The sequence below is a fragment of the Panicum virgatum genome, chromosome 3K (genome assembly GCF_016808335.1).
Source record: "Panicum virgatum strain AP13 chromosome 3K, P.virgatum_v5, whole genome shotgun sequence".
Classification (NCBI taxonomy): domain Eukaryota; kingdom Viridiplantae; phylum Streptophyta; class Magnoliopsida; order Poales; family Poaceae; genus Panicum; species Panicum virgatum.
Window position 1 is genome coordinate 13855933 of NC_053138.1, and position 26606 is coordinate 13882538.

Below are 26606 nucleotides of genomic sequence, written 5' to 3' on the forward strand. Positions count from 1 at the left end.
AATAGATCCAATCTACTACAACAACATATCACCTATATGCAAAAGATCCAGACCAAAAACTACGCAAGATGGCTCTGGTACCACTGTAGGGAAACGGGTAGGCTACGCTAGCATCACTACCGCATAAACCCAAGATACTTGCGAGTAGAAGATCATAGATCGTTACCACTAGACGCGCAGCGCAGCGGAAGAAGTCGCGCGTCGATGTAGAGGAAGTAGTCGATCACGTCCCACGAACCGAGCTCCTCGTACTTGATCCCAGCAGCCGATCAGCACAGCAGTCGCAGCAGCGCCTCCACGGAGTCCACACGTACGGGGATGAAACGCCGAGCGTCGGTGTGCTAGCACCGCACGCACGGCAAGGGCGGCGGCCGAGAGAGAGGGAGGGGCGACGGCTAGGGAGGTGGCGCGGCTCAGGTCATCGCCCCCCCTAGCCCCTCCCTCATATATATAGGGCGTACTAATGGGCTTCTATCTCATAGGCCCATTAGTAACCCTAATCCCTCTTGGATCAATATCCACTTGGGCCTTTAAACCGTATTATGACGATGGGCTCTTGGACATATCACCAACACATCGATCGGTCGAGCACCGAGCTAGCTCGCGGCACGGCGCGGCAGCTAGCAAGCTAGCGACTCGGCGTCGGCCGCGAGAGCTCCGGTCCGCGCGGCGGCCCTGGCGCTTCTCCTCATTGCACGTCGCTGTACAGCTTTGTTTTGTCGACGACGACCAGTACTACCGCCGTTCCCCCTCCCCTCCGGTTGCTCCACTGGCATCCCTCCCCTCCCATTCACGGTTCATCGGACCACCGCGCTACGCGTACTAGCTAGCAAGCGGTAAGCTTTTGTTTTGTTTTGTTTTGTTTTGTTTTGTTTTGTTCTGTGCGCAGCTCACTTTGTCACGACGTGTGGTTTCTCACCGGGTTTTTCCGATCATTCCTACTACTGGTACGGTGCTTGAGAATAGTATTGCTCTGGCTTTGCCCTACGATAGCTCCTGATGAATAGTACTAATAACCTAGGCTAACTTCAGTTTTGGCTCTGCATATCGATCCATATCCAGAACTGTCCATATCTACACAAAAAAGATGCCAATACCTACCTCCGGTACAAATACTCCACGATCTGTATAATATCGCGTCAACACTTTCAAAACCTAAACTATCATAACTTTTAAGATATTTATGTTAGAAGTGCGAAAACCTTCAATTTAGTTTTATCTCCAAAAACACTTCCGTAATCTAAAAAAATGCTGTATTTTACAATCGTTCTATTTTAAAATAAATGGTGGAATGAAGTACGCATAACTTTTGAGAACCCGTAAATATTTACGGACCCGGACCCGTAAATATTTTTAGTCATGACGCATGACCGTTATGCCAAAACCAACCCATTTTGTATGATTTTTGCAGATGTGTAGCCAGCAACGTCGCCTTCACACTCATCACCCACGCATCATGCATGCCTGAAAATGGATGGTTCATTGCCCTGGTTGCGTCGTCCTCTCTACTCCATGACCATGAGCTATAGTCCAATACGGGATTGCATCTCTCGATGCGAAGCAGTTGCTTCATTCATATGCTAGATCAACGCCTAGTTGTTTCCGTACAAAGACGGCTCTTTTTTTTAATCGATTAAGACAATGTTTACCTTCAAGGATAATATAAAACTCACACAGTGGTTAGTTTTTGCTTAGCATTGATGTACAAGTCAGCAGGAGCAAATAAAATCAAAACAGAAAAATCAAAAGGAATATTACCTCGTTCCTCCAATCTAATGATGGCACATGTGACATGTCCATCCATGAGATAATCGTGTCCCTAATCCGCAACCTGAATATAAAATTGATTTATATATTTCTTTGCCTCTTTGGTGCCTTCAGATAACGCTTTTCAATCATTCAATCAAAGCCTTGTACTTTTCGCACATATCAACATGTAGCAAGCAGCGACTAATCCAATCCAAGACACGCCAAAAGTCAAAGCCCGGTTAACAAAACAAAAAGTATTTTTTATATAATCAAAGAACGATAAGATTTGTTAATTTGCATCCCCAATGATCGATAGCGTGGCACTCGAGGCCGCACGGCATACAAGAGATGAGACAAAAAAGAAAAAAGAGAGATGAGACAAAAGGCCAGCAGATGGGAAGAGGCTGCTGAGTGTTCTATGAGTTTGCGTTATCAATAGTCGTGCTTTGATTCTGACAATATAATGTATACGTAATACGCTACAAGGAGTATTATTTAATTTCACCGGATGAATCACATGCATGCTCTGAAAAAGGCAAACACGATTTTCTGTTCAAAATGATCTAGAACAACGAATTAGTTTCATTAGATCCAACAATAATATATCTTGAGTATATATTTATTTCGTATTTCAGATGTCGATGTATATATTTTTCTATAAATTTGATCAAATTTTGACTTAAAAGGAAACTAAAACGACCTATGCTATAAAATGGAAGGGTGTATATATGTTTTGAACTAGTTTTCAGGGCAGAAGAGCACTATTTGAAACTGGTGTCACAGTCATGCTTCATCACATAGAAAACATGTTTTTCATAAGAAAAAAGATTGGTTAATTTTAGACAAAATGACTTGACACTACCACAAAATCTTAACCGAGGCGGGCAGACAACCTCATCAGAAAATACGTCATTACTATGACCTTGGTTCCGAGGCATTGCGAAAAATGTCTCGGGGAAGGGTGTATATATGTTTTGAACTAGTTTTCAGGGCAGAAGAGCACTATTTGAAACTGGTGTCACAGTCATGCTTCATCACATAGAAAACATGTTTTTCATAAGAAAAAAGATTGGTTAATTTTAGACAAAATGACTTGACACTACCACAAAATCTTAACCGAGGCGGGCAAAAACGCTTAACCGAGACATTTTTCGCAATGCCTCGGAACCAAGGTCATAGTAATGACGTATTTTCTGATGAGGTTGTCTGCCCGCCTCGGTTAATTGAATAAAGAAACAAAAAAATAGCAAGCTCGTGGACAGGCCCGCCAAACCCACTCCACGGCCCGCCGCCGCTCCAGGTCGCCGTTTCGAACCACGCCACCATCGCCGCGCTAGGCCCGCAGCCCGCAACCACCAGCTCTGGCGTGGTGCTCCGCACAAAGCGCCGTCGAGGGAGGCAGGATACGGCCCCTACTCGCCGGCGTGCCAGCCGGATGATGGGAGGGGAGGGACGCGCCGCCGTGCCGCCATCCCTGCCAATTTACGGAGGCGGTTTGTCTTGACCGCCTTGATAAATAAAAATTGTCCGCCTAGCAATTCGAGACATAATTGAGGCGGTTTATAATCAGGCTCTTCTTGGACGACGTTTTTAAAGGTCACGTTTAATTTTTCAGTTAAGTGTGATGAAGTTGTCCGGAAATGCTGCATGACCCAAGAAGACACATACAAAAGTACGGAGAAAATAAGGCCCCATTGGAGTTTGGAATTCAGAAGCCTCGCAGTACAACACTGGCTGTTGGCTGACAAAACATCATCATCATCCTTGTCTCATCGATGCGTGCATGTTCACGCAATGAAACAACCAATGATTCGGCTGCCCGCTCCCTCTGGCCGGTCGTTCCATGCATTTCCGTGCCGCAGCACGCTGGCTTGCCTTCTCTGGCTTGCCACTGTTTGGTCAAATCCATGCGGATCGCAACAAGGTGCATGCACGTACGAGACTCGAGAGCTCGCCAAGCTCGCTAATAAATTAAACAGAAGCAACGTCCCACTCAAGATGACTCGATTTTGCGCGAGGTTTAGCTAGGGCTAATACGGCCTGGGGTGCGCGTCGTCTTCCCTTCGGTTATCTGTCCATCAATTTCAGCCAACCTCTCCACCGGCCACCAGTACGTTCTCTCCGCAACAATCCCTAATCGTTTTGTGATATGGTGAGAAAACAAATGCGGAGCAGCGTGCTGGCTAATTGAGGACAATTAGAATGTTTTCGGCTATTTTGGAGGTTTGTTCAAAGGAAGCATATGGTTGGTTTGGTGCTCATCAGGGCAGATAAGACCCCAGGAGGCACGGAGCACTAGCTGCTAAGGTTGGGATCGACGACCTAACCCTTAACAGGGAAAACTGATTTGATGTGCCACTTGAGGGTCAGTCATCGGCTATCATTACCACCACTGAAGATTGTAAGTTTGTAACGGCATGCATTGCACGGTTTGTCCTTGCATGCACAGCATCAGCTGCCTCTCTTCTACTGTGACCCTTCTCTTTCCAAAAAGTAAAAGGTCTAAATTACTCTTCTCAATTATAGCCAAAGTCTGGATAACCCCCTAAACTATAATTTGGTTCAATTTACCCCTTAAAGTGCGCAATTTAGTCCATTTACCCCATAATACAATTTGCCTTTTTTGTTTCTCCACACACAAGTTGAATTTTAATTTAAAATTTTATAGAGTGGTAGTGAACATCACAATGCATATTAAAAAATTGTTATAAGTTTTTCATCTTTATTTTTCATAATTTTGAACTCCAATGATTAATTTATTATTAAATATCCTAACCTATCAAAATAATAATAAAAAATTATGACATATTTTTACAATATGTGTTATGATGTGTACTATTATCTTGTAAAATTTCAGCTTAAGACTCCACCTATGCACAGAGACATGAAAAAGACAAATTGTATTAGGGGTAATTTGAACCAAAGTGCAAAGTTTGGGGGTAAAATGAATCAAACAATAATTTAGAGGGTTATCCAAACTTTGGCTACAGTTTAGGGTAGTAATTTAGACTTTTTTCTTCCAAAAATATATCACTAGAAAGGCGATTACTCCTCCGTCCCTAAAAAAATAAGTTATTCTAGAAATTTTAGGACAAATTAACAAGAAGGTAAAATGACCATGTTTGCCTCTAATTGATTCTTGCACGCATATGCACTTTCTAAATGGGGGTAAAATGACTTATTTTTGGACAAATTTTAAATCATAGATTAACTTGGTTTTTTGGGACGGAGGGAGTAGACTGCAAACAAGAGGTAACTACCATTTTTAACCATTTTTATGAAATGATGACTAGCGAGCCTCCTGGAATTTTTGCAGGAAGCGAGCTAGTTAGTTCAAATAAACTGAAACATGTCTTTCATGTCGTGAAGGTTTATTTATTTGAAGATAGGTCCATGAAAATCAGTTTCAGTGCAAAAAAAGTCAAATAACCTTAATCTACTAGATAGCCCCCCATAATACGCCGCACCAGCTGAAGTCATAGAAAATACTACTAGTACGTAGTATATATATGGATTTACCAAATCCCAACTGCCTCAAAAACTCTCTCTTTAAACAGAAAGCGACGGCGAAATGGAAGCATCTAGCTAGCTCGTTGTTAACAGACTTGAAGAATCCATTGTCTCTCAGGAATGAAGCGGGTTTGTACAATGTACCAGAACATCCATGCCTACGTCATGAAAGGGAGGCCACAATAGTCCACCCCAAAAAAATATCAGCAAAATAACCTCCCCTAAAAAAAAGAAAGAAAAGAGGAGGCCATCGTCATATTTAATGCGCAAATAAGGCGTCCAGATCGGGTCTGATACTCTGATGTGATGCTAACCTGCAAGGCTGCAAGCGAGCATCAACAACTTTCTTCGCGGTCCTGCCTGCAGAGATGCAAAAACCTTGACCAAAGAAAAATTAAATTAAAACGGGAGGAGTAAAGACGAGGGCAGAGAAAGGCCAACCCATAATCTAGAGAGAGAGAGAGGCCAACCAGCGCCGCCGTTGATTTGGCAATAATTGGGGAAGGCGCGAATGCGCGATTGCTCGAAAGATTCGCGTGCATGTTCCTGTGCGTGAGGGCAGCTCCTATCCACGGCCAACCCCTGCCGGCCATTGACTCCACAGCAAAGGTGTTTCAGACGTGAATTCTGAACTGAACTGAATGAAATCGATGCAGAATTCGGAAACGAATCGGCGTCGTTTTCTCCTTGGCCTGTTGATGCGGCTTTGGTTCTTTGTTAATCTGGAGTTGGAGAGTCCTAGACGCCATTGTGGCTCGGTCAGCTAACTCGGCTTGTTCCATTATACTAGTTGTGTATCTCAGAGTAGATTACAGGGAGTAGCTTGATACATCATGTCCGAGCTATAAGTTAAGCACATGCATGATCAGATTTGAAGGATCAGCCGACCAAACAAATGATGTTTATATGGAGCGAGCGTATTCAAGAGGAGGCAGGGAGCGTTTAATTTGTTTGGGTATCATCATCATCGACGGTGCGGTGCCCAATTAAACATATGGAGGCCGGAGAAACGAAGCATGAATCACGTGTGTGTTGCTATTTTCAGGCCCTAGCTATGTGTCGGTACCTGCGGGCCGGGCCGGCAACACAAAGATTCCCTGGTTTCAATGTCATCTGTACCACCTGCCAGTACTGAACGTTGAGTACTGCTAGTACGATCTGGTACTCGTACTATTCATGTATTGGAGTACTGGTACCAATCAGTGCGTGCTATAGCTATGTACTCTAGTCAGTTGAAAATAATCAAAGGAAGATAGGGCAGGCACACTAGTACAGAAAATAGCACACTAGTTGGTGGAACTAAAGGATCCTCCACAGTTTAGCTGAAAAGTAACTCATCACATATAAAGTCAATGTAGGTGCGGTGACAAAGAAACTATACGCAAGACAAGAGGTCATAGGTTTAAATTCGGCGGGGCACAATTTTTTTTTACCATCACAGACCCTAATAGGATCTTTAGACAACGGTTGTGAATAGGGTGTTTCTGTACTAGTGGCAGTCAATGTGTTTTTCTAGAAAAAAACAACAGCCTAACTAGTATGGACAATCATTCAGGCTAAGCGTGGTGGCATCATTTACCTGCAGTCGTTTTTGAACCCGAACGGTAGTCAGCAGCCGTTTTCTTCATCCAAACTGTGCCTGCACCTGCGACCATCAAGCAAAGGGACGGGTCGGATCAAGCAACCCGTATAGTTTTGGCCAGAAAAAACACTAGTAGGTTCCAATAGTCATAGTCTTCGCGTGATTTTAACACGCCGTGGAGTCTTAATCAACGTAGGTACACAAAGCCGGCGAACTGGTGACGACGAGTCTGTCCTGCACTGCACTCCTCCTGCCCCGACGACGGCAGGGCACGGTGCCTGTGTCGGGCGATCCACGACGTCATGCTGCTGACGTCCAGGCATGGCCGTGCACCGAACGGCCGCGGGAAATCCAGCCGGTCTTCCGGGGGTCCGCCCGGGTCCGGCCACTGTGCCTTGCCGGCCCTGCCCTGGCGAAACAGACGGACATGAGGATGGAGCCATGGCGGCCGTGGCCTTATCTGGAGCAGCACGCACGTCCATATGCAGCATGCACGGGCGACAAGTCTGGCGGTTGTCATGCATTCCGATGGTTCGAACAGAAAACAAGTGGCTCGGTTGCTGGTGGCTGCCGAGTGCTCTGACAGGAATCCAGGGCATTTTGGTCCCCGTCCTGGTCCTGATGCTTCGTGTCCGGCCCAAAATTTCAATCCTCAAGCCGTGGAAGACACAAGTGGAATGGATGGACCAGGCCGGGACCTCGCTCGGCCATCACCTGAACTTTATGTTTTCTTTGGAGAGGGGGGTGGGGTGGGGTGTGAAGAGCGGCTAGCGGCGGCGGCGGAGAGCCGGAGACCAATACCGGCCGAGGAGGTAGGTGATCGGAGAACCAGGTGGTGCAGTGCCGCTGCTTTGGGTGAAACCAGTCGCAGGCTCGCAACAGACGGATCCCAAATTGCTCGTGGGCCTGGGCCAACCAGTACTGTGATAGGCCGCCCATCGAACGCCTTCCTTCTTCATCCTTCAGAAGTTTCCATCGAACCGGGTGCTGCTCGGGGTCTGCGCATGACCCCGAGCGAACTCGTTGCAGTTTTTCAGGATTTTTATGTTTTACTAGTAGGGTCCACGCGCAACACGCACGGGCTACCAAATAAATTATTTATATTTATAGAAAATATAATAGACAATACTTTTATATTTATATCAAAGATATATTCATGTACATGCAACAAGGATGTATTTAAAAAATGATCTGCCAGGAGCAAAATTCTATAAACAATTCAATATGAGCGTTCACAAGTACATTTACAGTTGCACATATTCCATTGAACCCAAGCTTCTCAGGTCACATAACCTACTAACAGTTCCCCACCCTCTGTATTCAGATCACACACCATCTTAATTTATTAATGGCCTGCTAGTTTGCTATGATGCTTTAATTGTGTGGCCAATGAAAACAAAAAAAAATGAAGAATCTCGGTCAATATGGTAGTAAACCACAATATATAGTAATATAAATATTATATTGTTTATTATTATTAAATAGATTAAATTGTTCGACTCATGCAAGCATGTAGTATTAAGGGAAATTGCAGCAACCGAAAATATGGGCTGGCTATAATCAATCTTTCAATAGCAGTTCACATAATTCATTGTTAATAAAAATATTACAACCCTTATATCTTGAGGCAACAGATCAACAATTGAAATAAAGAACTATTAAAATGCTAAACAATAAAACATGGCAAAACAGTGAATGTTGAATGTATATTACATCGTGCCATTGATGCAAGCTTCCAAGTCTTGATCATGATGAGCGCGAACACGTATGGAAGTTCCTCTCTCTTCATTAGATCTCTCGCGCCCCCTACTTCAAGACAACCACAGTAGAAGGCACATCTCAGCACTGGGAAGATGTAGTAACCTACAGCTTCACCTTTTCCAATATGATTACTTGCATTCAGGATGCACAAGGTCCTGGTAGCACAAGCATTTCGATTGAGTAATTTATCTTTTACTTCCTTAAAACCTAGCATTGTATGAATAAACTGAGAGCACGTGTTGCATTCACAGCATATATTATTTGTTCCAACATTGCAAGAGCTATTTAGCTTAAAGAACTTACTGAAAGGATACATGATGAGAAAGCAGTAGCACGTTTCCTCTTTTGAAGTCTGTTAGCAATTCCAATTGTGGAGATATACATACCATTCCTTTGTAAGAAGAATTAAAATGAGAAAAAAATAATGATGATCTCTTTGCAAGAAAACAAGGTCTTTTTAATTTCCTCTAGAAAAGCTATTTAAATGCTTTAGGAAAAATGTAAAAATTATAGCTTGTACTTACTGAGCAGCAGCAATCTTTCAGAAGAGCTAGAGATTCAGTTGTTCAGACACATTGTTTTATTATTCTGGCCAAACATATCCTTAATAAAATATTTTGAAATTCAGTTTCTGGATGAAAAATACCAAATCCCTGGTTCAGTTTGTACACCTGCAAAGGAAATAAGAAACCATTAAATAATCAGAAGGGGATATATTGTTGCACAATATGATCCAATACGATTGCTAGAAAGAAAAGAAATAAATGATTGGTAAATTAGGATATGATGTACTGCTCTAAATAATACTCTACACTTTCTTTTTAAAAAGAAGAAGGATTACTTCTTCACCTCTGATTGCACTTACATCCTCAGTAGAACAATAAAGACATGTTCCACAAATATAGAATGCAAATAACGGTGTGTAATTTTTCTTATTTTTTGAGCTAAATCTTTCAGCTAGTTCGTTTCATAACTAAAGGCTTCTTACCCATGATCATACCCACCTGAGCCCTGGCTGTTTTTTAGCTACTGCCTTGTTACTCCAAAAATCTGCATGCATTTAGTTACAAAATCCTGTCCGATGGCAAAAATTATCAAGACAACATGTAATATAATCATTGCAAGCATTTTATCAAGCATGTGGTGAACATGAATGCAGTAGGTGGCGGCAGGGATGGAACGAACTGAATACAGCTAGCTGCAGCTTATCCACGATTTGGGAGGCGTTCAGGGCTTCAGGTGTCTCCACCAAAAGTCACTCCAGCGAAGAAGAGGAGGAGAACCAGTGCTTTAGCCGGAGCACCTCAAGGCCATTCCGGTGGTTCAGCATCAGGGCCGTGGCATTGTATGCACAAATGAGGAGGCTTCGTTCCTTCGCCGAGGGAGGGAGCAGCAGGGGAAGCCTGACAGCCGCCCAGGCTGGCTCACCATCCAAAAGCAAATAGCACCGGTCGCTGCCATCCCCGCATTTGCTTTCCATCGATGATGGCGCTGCGTTCACCGGAGCCGCCGTCATTCTCTACCTTTGGGGAAGCCGGCCCGACCGCCTCGTCCAGTGGCCACAGCCACCACCGAAGCGATGTGAGTGGAAGGATAGGAGGACCAGCCCCCTCGCAGACGCCACCTCTGTTGCTCCGCTTCTGGCTCCGCGTACGTGCTCACACTTCGACAAATGGGCAACAGCAAGGAACAATATGTGGAGAGCAACGGGATGGGGAGGGCGGCCGGCGGCGTGATGCAGATGGGTGAAGGTGATCAGGCAAAGCGTACTTGGCGAGCGGGATTGAACGCGGGTACAGCAGGCAGGTGAGCGGGGCATAGTGAAATCGAGATGTGGACGAGGACCTGACATGCGTAATAGCGGCGGCGCGGTTCCCCCGGCTTCACGGCCGCGCTCGGCGACGCATCTCGCCTGGCCTGCGCGGCGCGGCCCCGTAACCGCCGCCGGGGAAGTCTGGCCTACCCCCACAGCCGAGCGATGGCCGCAGCTCGCTTAACTGCGCGGCCCGGCCCCGGAGCCGCCGCTTTGATGTGAATGGGAGGGTGGGGGAGCACGACGCGGATGGAAGTGGATGGAGGGGAGGCGGCGGAATCTCGCGGACGAGGAAGAGGAAGCAGCGGATGGAGATAGTTGTGCAGGGAAAAGGGATGTGGACGCTGTGGCGCATGGAAGGGGAAGGAAAAGGGACGCTTGATTGGCGGCACAGGCGCGGTCCTCGCCGGCGGGATCGAAGTTGGGTACGCGGGTGGGTAAGAAATTTGCACAGTGAGAAAAGTAGCGGCAGAAAGGCTGAAACGTTTTGCAGCATAGTGTTTTTTTTTCTCCCACAAAACTTTCTCCCAATTTGGTACTGTCAGGTGGGGCTCTTGTGAGGGGTACATGGATGTTCTTTAGGTGAGAAGTGTTTTCAATTGTTTTGGTTCTTTATAGTGTAATTATAGTGTAGATTAGGCCTAAAATTAGCTCAGTATATTGTTCTACTCTTGTTTTGTTACTGGAATAATTTTTTTTTGCCAGAACAAATTTATTTTTTATTACTAGAACAATTGTTATAATTCAAAATTTATTCTAATGATAAAAATAATTATTTGACCTTGTATGATGATTTAACCACGCGTGCGACTTTCAATATTACCGCATCGAACCCACTAACGAGAACAATAATGCTCTGCTGGAATAAAGTTCCTTGGGCCGCACAATATGCGCAGGATTGACACACTAGGTAGGAATGACGACATGTTATGGAATGGGCTGTCACGGCCCACTATATCACCAAAAGTGGCATATCCGTTCCCTTATCCGCAGCCCAACATACGGTCCCGCCGCTGCCACTTGCTTCCGGCCTTGTCGCCTTTTCCGGCCCTTCTCTAGAGAAGCGGAAAGCGACGGGGCCCGATCCCTCCGCCCGCCTTGGCCCCACCAGGCCACGGCACAACGCTGGCCAGCGACCGACCCGGCGTTGCATGACCTGCCAGCCCCCCCCCCCCCCCCCAACGCAACACCGCGACGGCGACCATTTTCCGTCTCGCCGGCGAGAGAAACCCCCCCCCCCCCCCCCCCCCCCCCCCACCCCCACACCCATTTTTCGTGATCCAGATTCCAGAACGCGTCCCGCTCCCCCCGAGCCTCGGCGGACGACGAGCCGCGTCCATGTTTTTCCCGGGCCCCGCGGCGTTTACCCGGACCGCCGCTGCCCGCGTGTCTGGCTGCAGCTGCGTGCGTGCGCCGTGGGCCATGGGCCATGGAGAAGATTGTCGAGCGGCGGCAAGGAGCGTGACTGCGACCAGTGAACGCAAAAGACCTTGGCCCATCCGAGCTACAAAGGCCAAATTCCAGTCCACATCCACTGCCCCCGAATTTTCCAACAAAGGTGCGATAAATCGCCTCCCCCTGCTGCCAGAATAGCGGATAATTTGGCGACTCAACAACAACGGCCAGCAGAACCTTTGCAGGAGCAACGGAAAGCATTTTTGAGCAGCTTGGTTGCACATGATTTTACGACAGAACCAAACATTCGCAGCATGAACACTCACTCGTTCCATCAATATGGAAGTTCGTTTGGTCTAGTGTAGCATGGTCGAAGGCCACGGAAATGTGCGCCCGTGGTGCGAGACATGATGCCCACCAACCTTTTCTGGGCACCAAACTCTCCGAGTCTTACGAACCAAGCAATGCTCTTTTTTTTCTCAGAAAGAGGAAAAAAAGAAGCGAAAGATACCCTGAAACGCAGATCAAAATGTAAGTACACGTTGCAGCTGCAGCTCGCAACGCGAGGCTCAGTAACCAAACGAAAACCGCCTGGATCCGACATGCAAAAATATCAAACACCCCATTTTCCCTTAAGTTATGGTCAAAATTCCCCCAAAAAGAAAAGTTCTGGTCGAAATTCAGTTACATTTTTCATATGCTTCTTCCTGAATGAAAAAAAAAGGAATGGGAAAAACGTGAAGAGGGCCGCCATTGATGGGAAGAGACCAGCAGGCCGGGAGGCGGGAGGGAGAGCACGCAGCACCGGACGGATCTAGGTTTCCGTTAAGCTCCTGACGCACTAATCCACTGCTCCGCGTCCCACTGAAGGTGGGTCCACATCGTCCATCCCGATGATCATCCCGCGGGCAGATGAGCACGGACGGCGAGATCTCTCCCGCCGCGACACCCCGCGAGTTTGCAAAGCCGCAGAAATGCACCACGCACTCTGCTCGCCTCTCCTCTGTCTCTCTGTAACATGGTCCCACCTCACTAACATTCCTTGGGGGGCCCCACCAGCAGTAACAGTCTAGGCCTCACCAGCGTGCACGTAGCATTTCCGCGCCAAAGCGGGAGGGCTAATCGCGGCCGCAACCAGACGGCCAACAGCTTAATACCCATCGCCTATTCTATTCGTCGCCCCCTCTCGCCCCTCACCTCACACGCACGCTCGCTCCCACCCCCCATCGCCGCCGCCGCCGCCGCCGCCGCCGCCACCAAAACCCCAATCCGTGCCGAGCCCGTCTCGGCCACCATCTCCTCCCCATCCTCCTCCTCCTCCTCGGTGGCGCGGCGAGCCGCGGGCGATCCGGCCGGTGAGGGGGGCGCGCGCGGGGCGGGGGCGGAGATGGCATCGGAGGACGTGGTGGGGAAGAGCAGGGGCGACACGGCCGTCACCACCATCGTCAACCTGGCGGAGGAGGCCAAGCTCGCGCGCGAGGGGGTCAAGGGGCCGGGGCACCAGGTCCTCACCATCTGCAAGTCGCTCGTCGCCGGCGGCGTCGCGGGGGGAGTGTGAGTTTCTTCATTCCTTCCCCCGCTCTGGTTGTCTTCCGTGCATCACTTCTGTCTCGTCGTCCTCCCGGGTTTGGATTTGCCCTCACGTGTGCCATTCAGTGGGTCTAGGTGTCTCCCTGATCGGATTCGTTTTTTTTTTCTAGGTTTTTTTTTCGTTAGGTTAGTGTTTGATCCGTGTATGTGGCTAGGTTTAGGGAATTCAAGATTTCCATGTAGCTTGGCTAAGACATGTGTGCGTGATTGGCGTGGCTTCAACTTGATGCGTTATCGTAAATCGTTGTTGCGGCACGTGTGATCTATAATCTATGTTGATTCGCGCGGGGCTTAAACCCTACACGCGAGTACGCGACACTCAGATCTCGTTTCGTTGACTAGTCAGGTGGTATGATTCGCTGAGATACCACGCGGGGGAAAACACATTTGCTATCCGTATCAGGCCATGGAGTAGTCTGGTTCTCCCATTTTAATTTCATAGTGTTACGGTCCATTTTTCTCTACGATCCAGTCCATCAGTTGTTTGTTGATTGATCTACCACTAATTGTCCAGTCTCCTGACAGGTTCTGCTATTATTTTAAATAAACCATTTGCTTATACCGTTATACGTGTTCTGGCCAATTTGCCATAATGGTGGACCAAATAATGTTGGCTTAACCTTAAATTCAGTGTTTGTCACTTGTGCATTTTGTTCCTTTTCATTGCCATTAAATTGCTAATGATACTTCGTGTTATGCACAGAGTTTGCCTAATTGGAGTCGGATATGCTTTTATGAAACCATTATTAAACCTTATTACTAGATGTACTGGGATGTCTGTTTGGTTTGGTCAGTAGTTAATGAATCCACCGGAAAAGGAACGATTCACCTGCATCACAATTTTCCTGTTGATGTCTGTATCCAATCACTTTACATTTTTTTTTGGAATTAGTTTTAATGCATTTAGCGTTTTTTAATATTGTGGTTTTTCATTTTCACCTACCCATCTGCCATCATTGTTATCATCTGCATCTTGATTATTGAAGGCCCACCACTGTTTAGTTTATGTGATATGTAGTTGGTTGGTAGAAGACTATGTTGACTTGATCTTGTCTTCCTTTGTTAGAATTAGTTAAATTATGTTGATAGTCAGCTGAAGTCAGAGCTTAAACTGTTTTGCTATTTTATTGTTTGTCTATCTTTTTCGAACACTGCATGCTCAAGCACACATGTACAACAACAACATAGCTTTTTTTTCCCAAGCAAGTTGGGGTATGCTAGAGATGAAACCCGAAAGAAATAAGTTCAAGGTTCAGGCACATTGATAGCTAGTCTCCAAGCGCTCCTATCCAAAGCTATCTCTTTAGAGATATTCCAATCCTTAAGGTCTCTCTTAACCGACTCATCCCACGTCAGTTTAGGTCTACCTCTACCCCTCTTTACATTATCGTCCCGCTCAAGAACCCCATTACGCACCGGCGTCTCAGGAGGCCTTCGTTGGACATGTCCAAACCATCTCAGCCGATGCTGGGTAAGTTTCTCCTCAATTGGTGCCACTCCGACCCTATCCCGAATAACTTCGTTCCGGACTCTATCCCTCCTTGTGTGCCCGCAAAACCACCGCAACATCCGCATCTCTGCTACACTCAATTGCTGGACATGTCGCCTTTTTGTAGGCCAACATTCAGCACCGTATAGCATCGCCGGACGAATTGTTATCCTATAGAATTTGCCTTTTAGCTTTTGTGGCACCCTCTTGTCACAAAGGATGCCAGAAGCTTGCCGCCATTTCAACCAGCCAGCTGAAATTCTATGCCTAACATCTTCATCAATGTCGCCATCCTTTTGTAGCACCGATCCTAAATACCGAAAAGTATCCTTCTGGACCACCACTTGTCCATCTAGACTAACGTCTCCCCCCTCATGCCTAGTCGCGCTGAAATCGCACATCATGTACTCGGTCTTGGTCCTACTAAGTCTAAACCCTTTCGACTCTAACGTGCGTCTCCACAGCTCTAACTTCCTATTAACCCCTGCCCTACTCTCATCAACTAGCACCACATCATCAGCAAAGAGCATACACCAAGGGATCTCACCTTGTATACTCCTTGTGACCTCATCCATCACTAAAGCAAATAAATAAGGGCTCAATGCTGACCCCTGGTGTAGGCCTATGTTAATAGGAAAGTCAGTGGTGTTGCCATCACATGTCCGGACAAACGTCGTCGCATCCTTGTACATATCCTTAATGAGGGTAATGTACTTAGTTGGGACTTTGTGCTTCTCCAAGGCCCACCACATGACATTTCTCGGTACTTTGTCATATGACTTCTCAAGGTCAATGAAGACCATGTGCAAGTCCTTCTTCTGTTCCCTATATCTCTCCATCAATTGTCGTATTAAGAAAAACGCCTCCATGGTTGACCTTCCAGGCATGAACCCAAATTGATTTTGGGTCACACTTGTCACTCTTCTTAAGCGATGCTCGATAACCCTCTCCCAAAGCTTCATCGTATGGCTCATCAGCTTAATCCCACGGTAGTTAGTACAACTTTGAACATCACCCTTGTTTTTGAATATAGTTACTAATATACTTCTCCTCCATTCTTCCGGCATCTTGTTTGACCGAAAAATGAGATTAAAAAGCTTAGTTAACCATACTATTGCTCTATCTCCTAGTCATCTCCACACCTCAATGGGGATACCATCAGGGCCCATCGATTTACCTCTCTTCATCCTCTTCAAAGCCTCCCCGATCTCTACCTCCTGAATTCTCATCACAAAACGTCTGTTAGTATCGTCAAAAGAGTCATCTAACTCAAGGGTAGGGCCCTCACTCTCCCCATTAAACAACTTGTCAAAGTACTCTCTCCATCTATCCATGATCTCCTCATCCTTCACTAGCAGTCGATCTGTCCCATCCTTAATGCATTTGATTTGGTTGATGTCCCTTGTCTTCCGCTCGCGGATCCTAGCTATCCTATAAATGTCCTTCTCCCCTTCTTTCGTGCCTAGCCGCTGATACAGGTCATCATACGCCTTACCCTTTGCTACATTCACAGCTCGCTTTGCAACCCTCTTCGCTAATTTATAGCCCTCGATGTTGGCTGCACTCTTGTCAAGGTGGAGGCGCTTGAAACACTCTCTCTTCTCCTTAATAGCCCTTTACACCTCGTCATTCCACCACCAGGTGTCTTTCCCCTCCTGTTTGCCTCCCCTACTCACGCCAAACACCTCTGAGGCCACCTTCCGAACACATGTTGCCATCTTTAGCCACATGTCATCTGCGTCTTCTTCTTCCCAAGGCCCCTCACCTAGCATCCTTTCCTTAAACGCTTGTGCCGCTTCCCCTCTAAGCTTCCACCACTTTGTTCTCGCAATCCTGGCACGTTTGTCCCGGTGGACACGTACCCGAAGACGAAAGTCCGCCACCACAAGCTTGTGTTGAGGGACAACACACTCCCCAGGTATCACCTTACAATCTAAGCAATCACGTCTATCCTCCCTCCTAGTAAGGATAAAGTCGATCTGGCTCGAGTGTTGTCCACTACGAAACGTCACAAGATGGGATTCCCTCTTCTTAAACACGGTATTCGCTATCAACAAGTCGTAGGCTAACGCGAAGTTCAACACATCCTCCCCCTCTTGACTCCTGCTACCATACCCAAAACCCCCGTGCACTCGCTCGAACCCTACATTAGTCGCACCCACATGGCCGTTGAGATCTCCTCCTATAAAGAGTTTCTCGCTGGTAGGCACAGTACTAACCATGCTATCTAGATCTTCCCAGAACTGCATCTTGGTGCTCTCACTAAGACCTACCTGAGGGGCATAAGCACTGATCACATTCAAAACCGAATCTCCAACTACCAACCGGATTAGGATAATCCGGTCGCCTTGCCTTCTAACCTCTACGACTCCATCCTTAAGGCTCCTATCAATCAAGATGCCTACACTATTCCTACCCGGAGTTGCTCCCGTGTACCAAAGCTTGAAGCCAGTATCCTCGACCTCCTTCGTCTTCTGGCCCTTCCATTTAGTCTCCTGAACGCATAGAATATTTACACGCCTCCTAATTGCTACATCAACTAGCTCTCGCAACTTACCCGTTAGGGACCCTACGTTCCAGCTACCTATACGAATCCTAATTGGCTCGGCTAGCTTCCTTACCCTTCGCACCCGTCGAGGGAAGTGCGAAGACCCTTGCTCATTTTTTCACTACACCCGGGCGTAGATGTAGCGCGCCATTCAGGTGACGACCCGACCCTTGCTCACTTATCATCGTACCCAGGTCATGATACGACGCGCCCTTGGGGGGATGGCGACCCGGCCCTTGCCCATTTATCACCACACCCGGGTTCCGATGTAGCGCGTCGCTAAGAGGGTTACGCCCCAACGAGTTTCTTGTGGGTTTCAAATCCATTAGAGTGGCTATTTTTATGCTGGTTTGCCAAAACCTAACGCAACCCTCCTCCTTTATCCGGGCTTGGGACCGGCTATGCTGAGACGACTCAAGAGAGAGAGTCTTCCAGTCAGCATAGGCGGAGTTGCTCAAGCACACATGTAAATTATGAATATCTTAAGGATATATAGATGAAATAATCCTTTGCTATTCATTGAGCTACATTTTATCTTGCACATCAGACAAGGCTATTTTCCTGGGTCAATTATTAGTATCTATGTGTGCTCTAATTACTTCATTTGCATTCTACACAGGTCACGCACTGCTGTTGCTCCGCTTGAACGATTGAAAATCTTGCTCCAGGTGAATTTTTTGTGCCGAATTTTTAGTGTCATGAATACTTAATAATGTGGTTAATTGATTTTCCTGTAAGTGTCAAAATCAACAGTATATGGTTAATTGAGCACTGCTATATGTATCGACTGTTTTGTACCTTTTGGAATTGAAGAGATTAAAAACTTGGGTTTTAAGGAAGTTGTATGAATCGGTTGTTCAGGAAATAATTTTATTTTTGCTAGATGGTTTGGACATGTCCAACGAAAGCCTCCTGAGGCGCCGGTGCGTAATGGGATCCTTGAGCTAGTCGATAATGTAAAGAGGGGTAGAGGTAGACCTAAACTGACGTGGGATGAGTCGGTTAAGAGAGACCTTAAGGATTGGAACATCTCTAAAGAGATAGCTTTGGATAGGAGCGCTTGGAGACTAGCTATCAATGTGCCTGAACCTTGAACTTATTTCTTTCGGGTTTCATCTCTAGCCTACCCCAACTTGCTTGGGAAAAAAGGCTATGTTGTTGTTGTTGTTGTTAGTGATTCTTTTAATACTAGCACAAATGGAGACAAGATGCAAACTGAATCTTGGCCATTTAATTTATCTAATTTGCTCTATCTGTTACAATGCAAGATCTGTCTTTATTTTTATTAACACAAGTAAATTAGCTTTGGGAGCTCATAGAAGTTGCTGCTGTTGTGAAAAGTGAAGCATTGTGATTTATGAGACTCGATGTTAAGTTTAAGAGGTTGCACCTATTGCTTGACCCTAGTTCCACAGTTGCTATAGTTAACACTGTTTATGCAGTATGAATGGAAATTGTGTCCAGCTTGCATGGATTTGATCTCTCGCTTAAACTTTCAGGTTCAAAATCCACACAGTATCAAGTACAATGGTACAATTCAAGGTCTCAAGTATATATGGAGAACTGAGGGCCTCCGTGGACTTTTCAAGGGCAATGGTACCAATTGTGCAAGGATTGTTCCAAATTCTGCTGTGAAGTTTTTTAGCTACGAGCAGGCATCAAAGTATGTACCTCTTCTTTTTTAACTCCTGACCTAAATTGTCCTGTTCTTGTGCCACCTACCTACTTTTTGTAATTTTCAGACCTTCTCTCTGGTGCATGATCACTGTTTTGTCCTGAAATTGGTTAGAAGATTTATTTTTTACTCATCATTCATATGTTAGTAAAGCAGTAATTAATTGGTGTTGCCTTTCTCTATTTATTTTTACAGGGGAATTTTGTGGGCTTACCGCCAACAGACTGGGGATGGTATGCCTTTGTGCTCTTATCTAAATGCTCAATTTAGTTTTCGTGCATGCTCATTTATTTTCAAGTAAGGATTTGTCATCATGTGTACCCAGTGACAGCTATATTGGCTTTCCTGTTTTGTTTTAAAAATTGGAGGGGATCTCAACCTAGAAAAAAAAAAGCTGATGCATCTGCTTATGGTCTTTTTTTAGGTTGTAGGGGTTTTACCCTGAGAATGACTACTGCCACTTTAATATCTATTTATAGAATTTATCATAACAATCTAGGAAACTTATTTTTGGTCAGCTGTGAGCTCCAGTTATTAGATATAGATATTCCTGTTTCATAGAAGTTTGGTTTTGCCCATTCCTTCCCGTCGCTGTTTGTGTCTGCAAATGTGTTGCAAGTGTCTAGCAAATTTCACCTTATAAGTTATAATAACCTTAAATTTGACTTTTCTTGGTTGGCTAACTGTGTCACCCTTGCAATGGCTAAGGCTGAAAAATACTGTGTAGCATAGTTTCTCGCCAACTTTAGCCCAAAGGTGTGTCATGCTCTTGCCCTCATGCTCTTTCTTAGGCTAGTTGTCAAATAAGATTCAGTGAACCTAACATTTTTCCAGTATTGGATATATACTGGGGAAACTGGTAGAAGACTAGCATGTCTGTGGGCACTGGCACAGTGCCAGTGCTCTCGAGTCTTGACCATGTCTTTTGGTAGTTTGCTGTCTACATGCAGTATGCATCCATGAGGTGCCCAAAATATGGCATTGAATTTTCAGTTATGTGAGACGGTGGTACCATTTGCTGCTCCCTGAGACACAACGTACTTACTTTTCATGTTGACGTATACAGATTACACAGTTCACAAGTTTCTGCTCAGAAGCTGTTACTATTCGCAAAATGCATTGCCTTTTTGGCGCAAAGTTATTTCTTACTTGCATGAACTCAAATTAAATTAATGGTTGCTTTTTTTAACTTTGTTGTCATGTGACGTTGATAGAAGTTTATTTGTTGCACAGAGGATGCTCAGCTTTCTCCACTATTACGCCTTGGAGCTGGAGCCTGTGCTGGTATCATAGCCATGTCTGCTACTTACCCGATGGATATGGTTAGGGGTAGAATCACCGTTCAGGTACTGCATGGTTTTTATTGCTACTTTGAACTTCCTACTATATTTCATTTGCTATTTTGCTGACTGTGACCACACATCTGCAGACAGACAAGTCTCCCTACCAGTACCGTGGTATGTTTCATGCACTGGGCACAGTTTACCGCGAGGAAGGCTTTCGTGCTTTGTACAGAGGGTGGCTTCCATCTGTAATCGGAGTTGTAGGTTACTTGAAACTGTGTTACCCTTTACTTTTCGCATTCATTGCTGTGTACTTACCACTTTATGCTTTGTCATATTCATGAAGGTTCCGTATGTTGGCCTCAACTTTGCTGTTTACGAGTCTCTCAAGGACTGGCTGCTCCAGACAAATCCTTTTGGGCTTGCAAATGATAACGAGCTGCATGTAGTTACAAGGCTTGGGTGTGGAGCTGTGGCTGGAACTATTGGCCAGACTGTTGCGTACCCTCTTGATGTCATCAGAAGAAGAATGCAGATGGTCGGCTGGAGCCATGCTGACTCTATTGTTACTGGACAAAGCAAAGAAGCACTCCAGTACAATGGTATGATTGATGCATTTAGGAAAACTGTTCGTCATGAAGGTGTAGGTGCTCTGTACAAGGGTCTTGTGCCAAATTCAGTGAAGGTAAATCTTTCAAATGTACACTTCAAATTTCTATATGCTTTCAAATTTTGCATGATGTTTGACAACTCTGAGGACTGCTGTTACTAATATTCAATCCTTGTTTGGTCATTTTCAGGTGGTGCCCTCGATTGCCATTGCATTTGTCACTTACGAGGTTGTGAAGGATGTGCTAGGAGTAGAGATGAGGATATCAGACTGAGGGGATTGGATTAGCGCTGGGTGTTATCGACTGCTATTTTTGTAGGTGTTGGAGTTCTGTTTTTGTAGGCAGGGCGGGTAGAAGGATATGACTGCGGCTCCATTCAGCATCAGGCCCTCTCAGCCCATGTTGATATATCCTGCTACTGGCTTCAGGTCCTAAATTGTTGCTAGATCGTGGAAAATTAATAAGTTGGCTGTAAAGCTTTGAAGCATTTGCCTAACTCATAAAAAGTTTATTCCTTGTTGATGTATCGAGATTGAACTTAAAAGCGGTATTGCTTGCTGCTAATAGTTGATTCTAATGATTTTCCTTTGCCTCCGTAGTGTTTTATGTGGTTGCCGATGACAGTTGTGATAATCCTCGTGACAATTCACTCGGTTTCTTTTTTCTGGTGACAGCATTCCGCTTGCTTTACCGTACTTGTCAGTGTGATAATCCTAGTGACAATCCTCGTTACTGTGTTTACTGGTTTGATCGTCTGTTTAATTTCTGAACGTGATCCGAGAAATGCCGCAGTAAACGTTAGCGTTGATTTCTATGCAAACGTGTTGACAAAATCATGGGTCTATTGGACAAAAATGTCATCGAAATACAACAGCGCCGATCCTGCATTCTTATTGCTTATGCTAGTTCGGAGTCTGAAGCGTGACCCCCGCCGGAACCAGGAACGCGCCGCCGGCTGGACGGTACCACGGCAGAATTCAGATTGCCGTCGGATTTGATCCTCTGCGTTCGCCTGATGACCTGCGGCTGCCTAACCACACCCATCGACTTGGACTTCTGCGGCGTCCCTGCAACGCCATTCTCATACATAGCAAATAGCATCATCGTACAAACCAGCAGCACCGGACATGGAGCTGGAGCTCTCAACGACGACAGGAGCAACATGGACAGAGAGCTTGCCTGCTAGCCTGGAGGTGTTCTTGCGATCCACCTTCCTCGGCGACGCCCTGCTGCTGCTCCGGTCTGACAGAGACCGCGCCGTGCTGCGGCTCGACATGGACATCGCTTCCGTGTCCGACAGCACCGCGCCGAGGCTGCTGCCGTTCTCGTCCCCGCACAGCGAGTTGCCGTCGCTGCTGGAGTCGGAGGCCTTGTCCCTGCCGATGTGCAGGATCGCCGCCCTGGTCCTCTCCTTCTCCACGACCCTGTACGCGAACATCTGGAACGGCACGTCGGAGACGCGCGGCGCCGCGTTCCCGGCCTGCCACGCCGGGAACCTCCGCAGCAGGTTCGCCTCGATGTCCAGGTAGTCCACCGGCGGCACGGGCGGCGGCGCGTCGGGCTGCGCCTGCGGGTCCGCCGGGTTCAGGACCAGGAACCGCTTCACGTAGCGGAGGACGCGGCAGATGGACGCGAACGCCGGCCGCTGCGCCGGGTCGCCGTGCCAGCACCGCTTGGTGAGGTTGGTCAGGTACTTGGGCGCCTGGAACGGGAACAGCGGCCGCTCGCCGGCGCGGATGTTCTTGCTCATGTGCTCGCCCTGCAGGTGGTTGTCCTCGAACGGGATCTTGCCGGTCAGGAGCTCGAAGCAGATCATGGCGAAGCTGTACACGTCCGCCTTCTCGCTGCACTTGGCGGCCTCCTGCTCCAGCACCTCCGGCGCGTACCAGATGCAGGGATTGGCGGCGGCGGCGGCGTTGTTGGCGTTTGCATTGGCCAGCGCTCTCGGGCTCGGCCTGGGGCTGGCCACGGTCACCGTGGATGGCCCGAACCCGGCGACCTTGACGTGCAGGTGCGCGTCGGCGTGCCGCGTCTTGATGAGAACGTTGGACGGGTTGAGGTCCCCGTGGTAGATCTTCTTGGAGTGGAGGTACTCCATGCCGCGCGCGATCTGCAGCATGGCGTCGACGACGACCACGAGCGGGAACGGTATCCGACGCTTGGCGCTGTTCACCTCCTTGATGTGGGAGGCCAGGTCCTTGGTCATGAGCTCATCCATGAGGAGGAAGAACTCCCTCTTGTCCTCGTCGTGGAAGCAGTACCGGCAGTGCGCCACGTTCGGGTGCGCCACCAAGGTGAGCAGCGCGACCTCGGCGCCCACGGCGTCGGCGTCGGCGCCGACGAAGTGCTTCACCGCGAAGGTCTCCCCCATCCACTGCACCTCCTTGAGGTTGCCCACGAGGCGCCTCCGAACGTGGAAGTCGCCGTGCAGGAGCAGGGACGCCGGGTGCACCTTCCCCCGCGGCGAGGTCAGGAGGTCGGAGAGCCGGTGCTCGTTCCGCGTCAACGGCTCCGGAGACGCCGGGCTCTTCCGTTCCTCGAGGAGCTGGGACAGGTGCCACCTGTCCTCCTTCCACGCCGCGTCCATCCTGGCGGCGAGCTCACGCGTGGCCAGGTACCGCCCGCCGAGCCTCTGCCGGAACAGCCTGGGCTCGAGCATGTCCCTGTCGTAGTCCTTGGCGAGCAGCAGCCGCCGCCGGGCGAGCTCGTCCGGATCCGACCCGGTCGCCTCCGAGACGGCCTCGACGGCCTCGATCACGACGGCGACGCTCCAGAGCAGGCTGTGCAGGTGCTGCTCGACGCAGTCGGCGCCGTGCGTGAGCGCGGCGGCGCGCGCCCACCAGCTGTCGCGCGGCTCGAGGCAGTGGCGGACGTAGGCCTCGGCGTCGCGGACGGCGCGGTGGAGCTCCCGCAGCGGGCCCTCCAGCGGCTTCCACTTGACCAGGCGCTCGTGGAAGCGGAGGTAGGCGCGCACCTCGGCGGCGACGGCGGCGAAGGCGAGCGCGCAGGCGTCGGCGAGGAGGCAGCACTGGCGCGGGTTGATCCGGAGGTCGTCGGCGAAGGCCATGAGCGCGTTGACGCTGCCGAGGGCCTCGCCCACCTGGCGGAGCTGCTCCATGGGTCGGCTCGGCGATCCTCAATCGGTGCTCATCCTCTGGGCCTCCCCCCGGTTTCGGCGCCTGGAGGGAGAGGAGGAATGGAAGGATGGTTTGCCAAGAATGGACGCGCACCCCCTCTGCTTCCTTGCAGCTCTCCTCCAAGCGTGCCTCTGCTCGTCGGGCAGCACCGCAGCATGGGCGGACCCGTCCCCTCCACTCCAACGAGACCGCGTCGCTCGCTTGGTGCCGCTCATCGCTTCCGCCATTGGCGCGCCATCCGCTGCAAACAAAATGGTGCGTACCGAGGCCCGAGAGCCCAGAAGGAGACGAAATACAATTGGGCCTTGGACCATGGAATTCCTTGAACTAGCTACAGGCGTCTCGGGCCTGCTCTCCAACTTTTTTTAGGTTTGGTTACAATCTTGTGGCCTGATAAAGAATCGAGATTGAAAAGAAGTACTTCCTCCATTCTAAAAAAATGTAAATATCAGTTTTTCATAAGTCAAATAATTTCAAGTTTGATCCAATTTATACAAAATAGTATTAGCATTAATATATAATATAAGTATCTATAGATTAATTATGTAATATATTTCTATACTACATCTAATCGGAGATACAAATATTAGTAATTTTTTTATAATTTTTGTCAAAATTCAAATTGTCTTACTCATCGGGAAACAAGATTTATATTCTTTTTGGGATGAGGGGGTATTCATTAGACGTGTGTGCGCGCATGCGATGTCCCAATAATTCAGAGGCGCGCAATAAAATACATGCTTATAATCTATGTATTGGTACTCTTTTGGAGTTGGATCTTATTTATACCTAGTCTAGTTCGTAAACTTGAACTCCAATAATAATTAAATTGATTCTATTTTAATAAAAACTCAATATAGTACAACCATTTGATGGCTTGGCTAACTGGGGGTGTTCTCGCCAAGGGTTTTTTTACCGACCGTTTGGTCGAAACCGCTGCACCAGTTCCGGTTTACCGGTCCGGTTTGTCCGATTACCGTAAAAACCGGACAAAGTCAAATTCAAATTCAAATTGGACAGTTCAAACGGTTTGGACCGGTTAGCCGTCCGGTTTGGCACTCAAACCGGCCAAATTCAATTTTTTTTCTTTTTGGTTTAAATTCAAATGCCCGCAAAGTATACTAAATGAAGGTTTGTATAACATGTTTTAGCCTAAATGAACCCTCCAACTCTTTTTTAGTACTTTTACATTAATACAATGTATAATATGTTTTACATTGTATTTGTATACTTTTGTATGCACATTTTTTTTTGTTTAACTTCAAATGCTCGCAAAGTATACTAAATGAATGAATATTTGAAAAAATTTGACACCATTAGATTTGTCGCAACTTGAAATATTTTTAGTAATTTTTTGAGATTTTTTTATTTTTTAGAATTCAAATTTGAAATTTGAATTTGGGCCTGTTTGGAATCGCTCCAATCTGAAACCGGTCCAGACCGGTTTGACCGGCGTTAACCGGACCTTTTCCGGTCGGGAAAAAAATCGCTGACTACTTCTCGCACGGTCCTGTGGTGCTTAGGCTGACCTCAACAGTCCCCCACCCGTCGCCCCGTCGCCCCCCCCCCCCCCCCCCCACGTGGCCCAGCCCTCCGCCCACGTGGCCCAGCATCGATGCGGCCGCGTCCGCCGCCCCCGCCCACGTGGCCCAGCCACGTCTGCCTCCGCCACACGCCACAGGGGCTGCTGAGGTCAGACTTAGGCTATCTCCACCCCATCCCCTCTAAATTTCAACTCTAAAAGGAATATTCTTGCCTAGTCATCGAGATTTTTCCCTCCATACCAACTTCTCCCGCACTCCATCAACTCTACATTTCTACTCCATACCCCACTACTCAATATTCTATACATTTGTATCAACCACCCCACCTCTCCGTCCAGGTGCGCGTGCGGCATGGCACCATTCGCAGGGCCCACGCCAGGGCAGTGGAGGTGTCTTTCTCTCACTCCAAGCGTGGAGGTGTCCATTCTCTCTCCCCACCATGGAGTTCATCGTAGAGGTGTGGGCTGCAGCGTTTTCCACTCCAAATAACAGCTCTAAACGGGTGGGGGAGTGGTGGAGGTGTGGGGTGCGGATAGTCTAGGCGGCGCCTTTACCCCGCTTGTTTGGCAGAGAGCGTGCATGCACATCTTGTCGGGCTAGAGCATTTAATGCCTTCTCGGGCGTTCCCGAGGGGCTTACAATGTCAGACACTGCCGTGGGTTGGCACAGGTCTCCCCTACCTAGCGGCGCGGCGTGGATTGGGAGAGCGCCATGTGTCTACCGTTGGCCAGTCTACCCTTTACATTGTCTGCCTATCTAGCGGGCGCCGGCGGTCGTGCCTCCGGGCTGGTTCGCTTGTCAAAGACTAGGAAATTCTTGATTTAGGCCCCATGAGGATCCGTCTTTGAGGTACCCGTGATATTTAATTCTGTCAAAAAGTATTAATAAAAAATTTATAATACATTTTCTAGCCTATAGC

General features: G+C 47.7%; 2 protein-coding genes and 1 long non-coding RNA gene across 3 annotated transcripts; 1 reads left to right on the plus strand and 2 right to left on the minus strand.

Moving 5' to 3' along the window:
• Positions 1–8376: 8376 nt before the first annotated feature.
• On the minus strand, positions 8377–9839 carry LOC120701235. Its single transcript, XR_005686011.1, has 3 exons — positions 9127–9839; positions 8906–8993; positions 8377–8757 (listed from the first exon to the last, which is right to left on the minus strand). It is a non-coding gene; the product is annotated as an uncharacterized LOC120701235 (long non-coding RNA).
• Positions 9840–12977: 3138 nt separating this feature from the next.
• On the plus strand, positions 12978–21600 carry LOC120697701 (mitochondrial adenine nucleotide transporter ADNT1-like). The gene is made up of 8 exons (XM_039980999.1): positions 12978–13364; positions 18057–18105; positions 18937–19100; positions 19308–19345; positions 20346–20458; positions 20542–20655; positions 20742–21080; positions 21196–21600. The coding sequence occupies exons 1-8, from the start codon at positions 13198–13200 to the stop codon at positions 21277–21279; spliced, it is 1068 nt and encodes a 355-aa protein (XP_039836933.1). The 5' UTR covers positions 12978–13197; the 3' UTR covers positions 21280–21600.
• A 238-nt stretch (positions 21601–21838) lies between these two features.
• LOC120697702 (mitogen-activated protein kinase kinase kinase 7-like) lies at positions 21839–24333 on the minus strand. Its single transcript, XM_039981000.1, has 2 exons — positions 22120–24333; positions 21839–22073 (listed from the first exon to the last, which is right to left on the minus strand). The coding sequence occupies exons 1-2, from the start codon at positions 24122–24124 to the stop codon at positions 21904–21906; spliced, it is 2175 nt and encodes a 724-aa protein (XP_039836934.1). The 5' UTR covers positions 24125–24333; the 3' UTR covers positions 21839–21903.
• Positions 24334–26606: the final 2273 nt, after the last annotated feature.

Coding starts and splice junctions, on each gene's coding strand:
- LOC120697702 (XM_039981000.1), bottom strand. CDS start 24,124: ATGGAGCAGCTCCGCCAGGTGGGCGAGGCCCTCGGCAGCGTCAACGCG. Junction 22,074..22,119: donor CTCCATGTCCGGTGCTGCTG/GTTTGTACGATG, acceptor ATGGCGTTGCAG/GGACGCCGCAGAAGTCCAAG.
- LOC120697701 (XM_039980999.1), top strand. CDS start 13,198: ATGGCATCGGAGGACGTGGTGGGGAAGAGCAGGGGCGACACGGCCGTC. Junction 13,365..18,056: donor GGCGGCGTCGCGGGGGGAGT/GTGAGTTTCTTC, acceptor CATTCTACACAG/GTCACGCACTGCTGTTGCTC. Junction 20,656..20,741: donor TTCCATCTGTAATCGGAGTT/GTAGGTTACTTG, acceptor ATATTCATGAAG/GTTCCGTATGTTGGCCTCAA.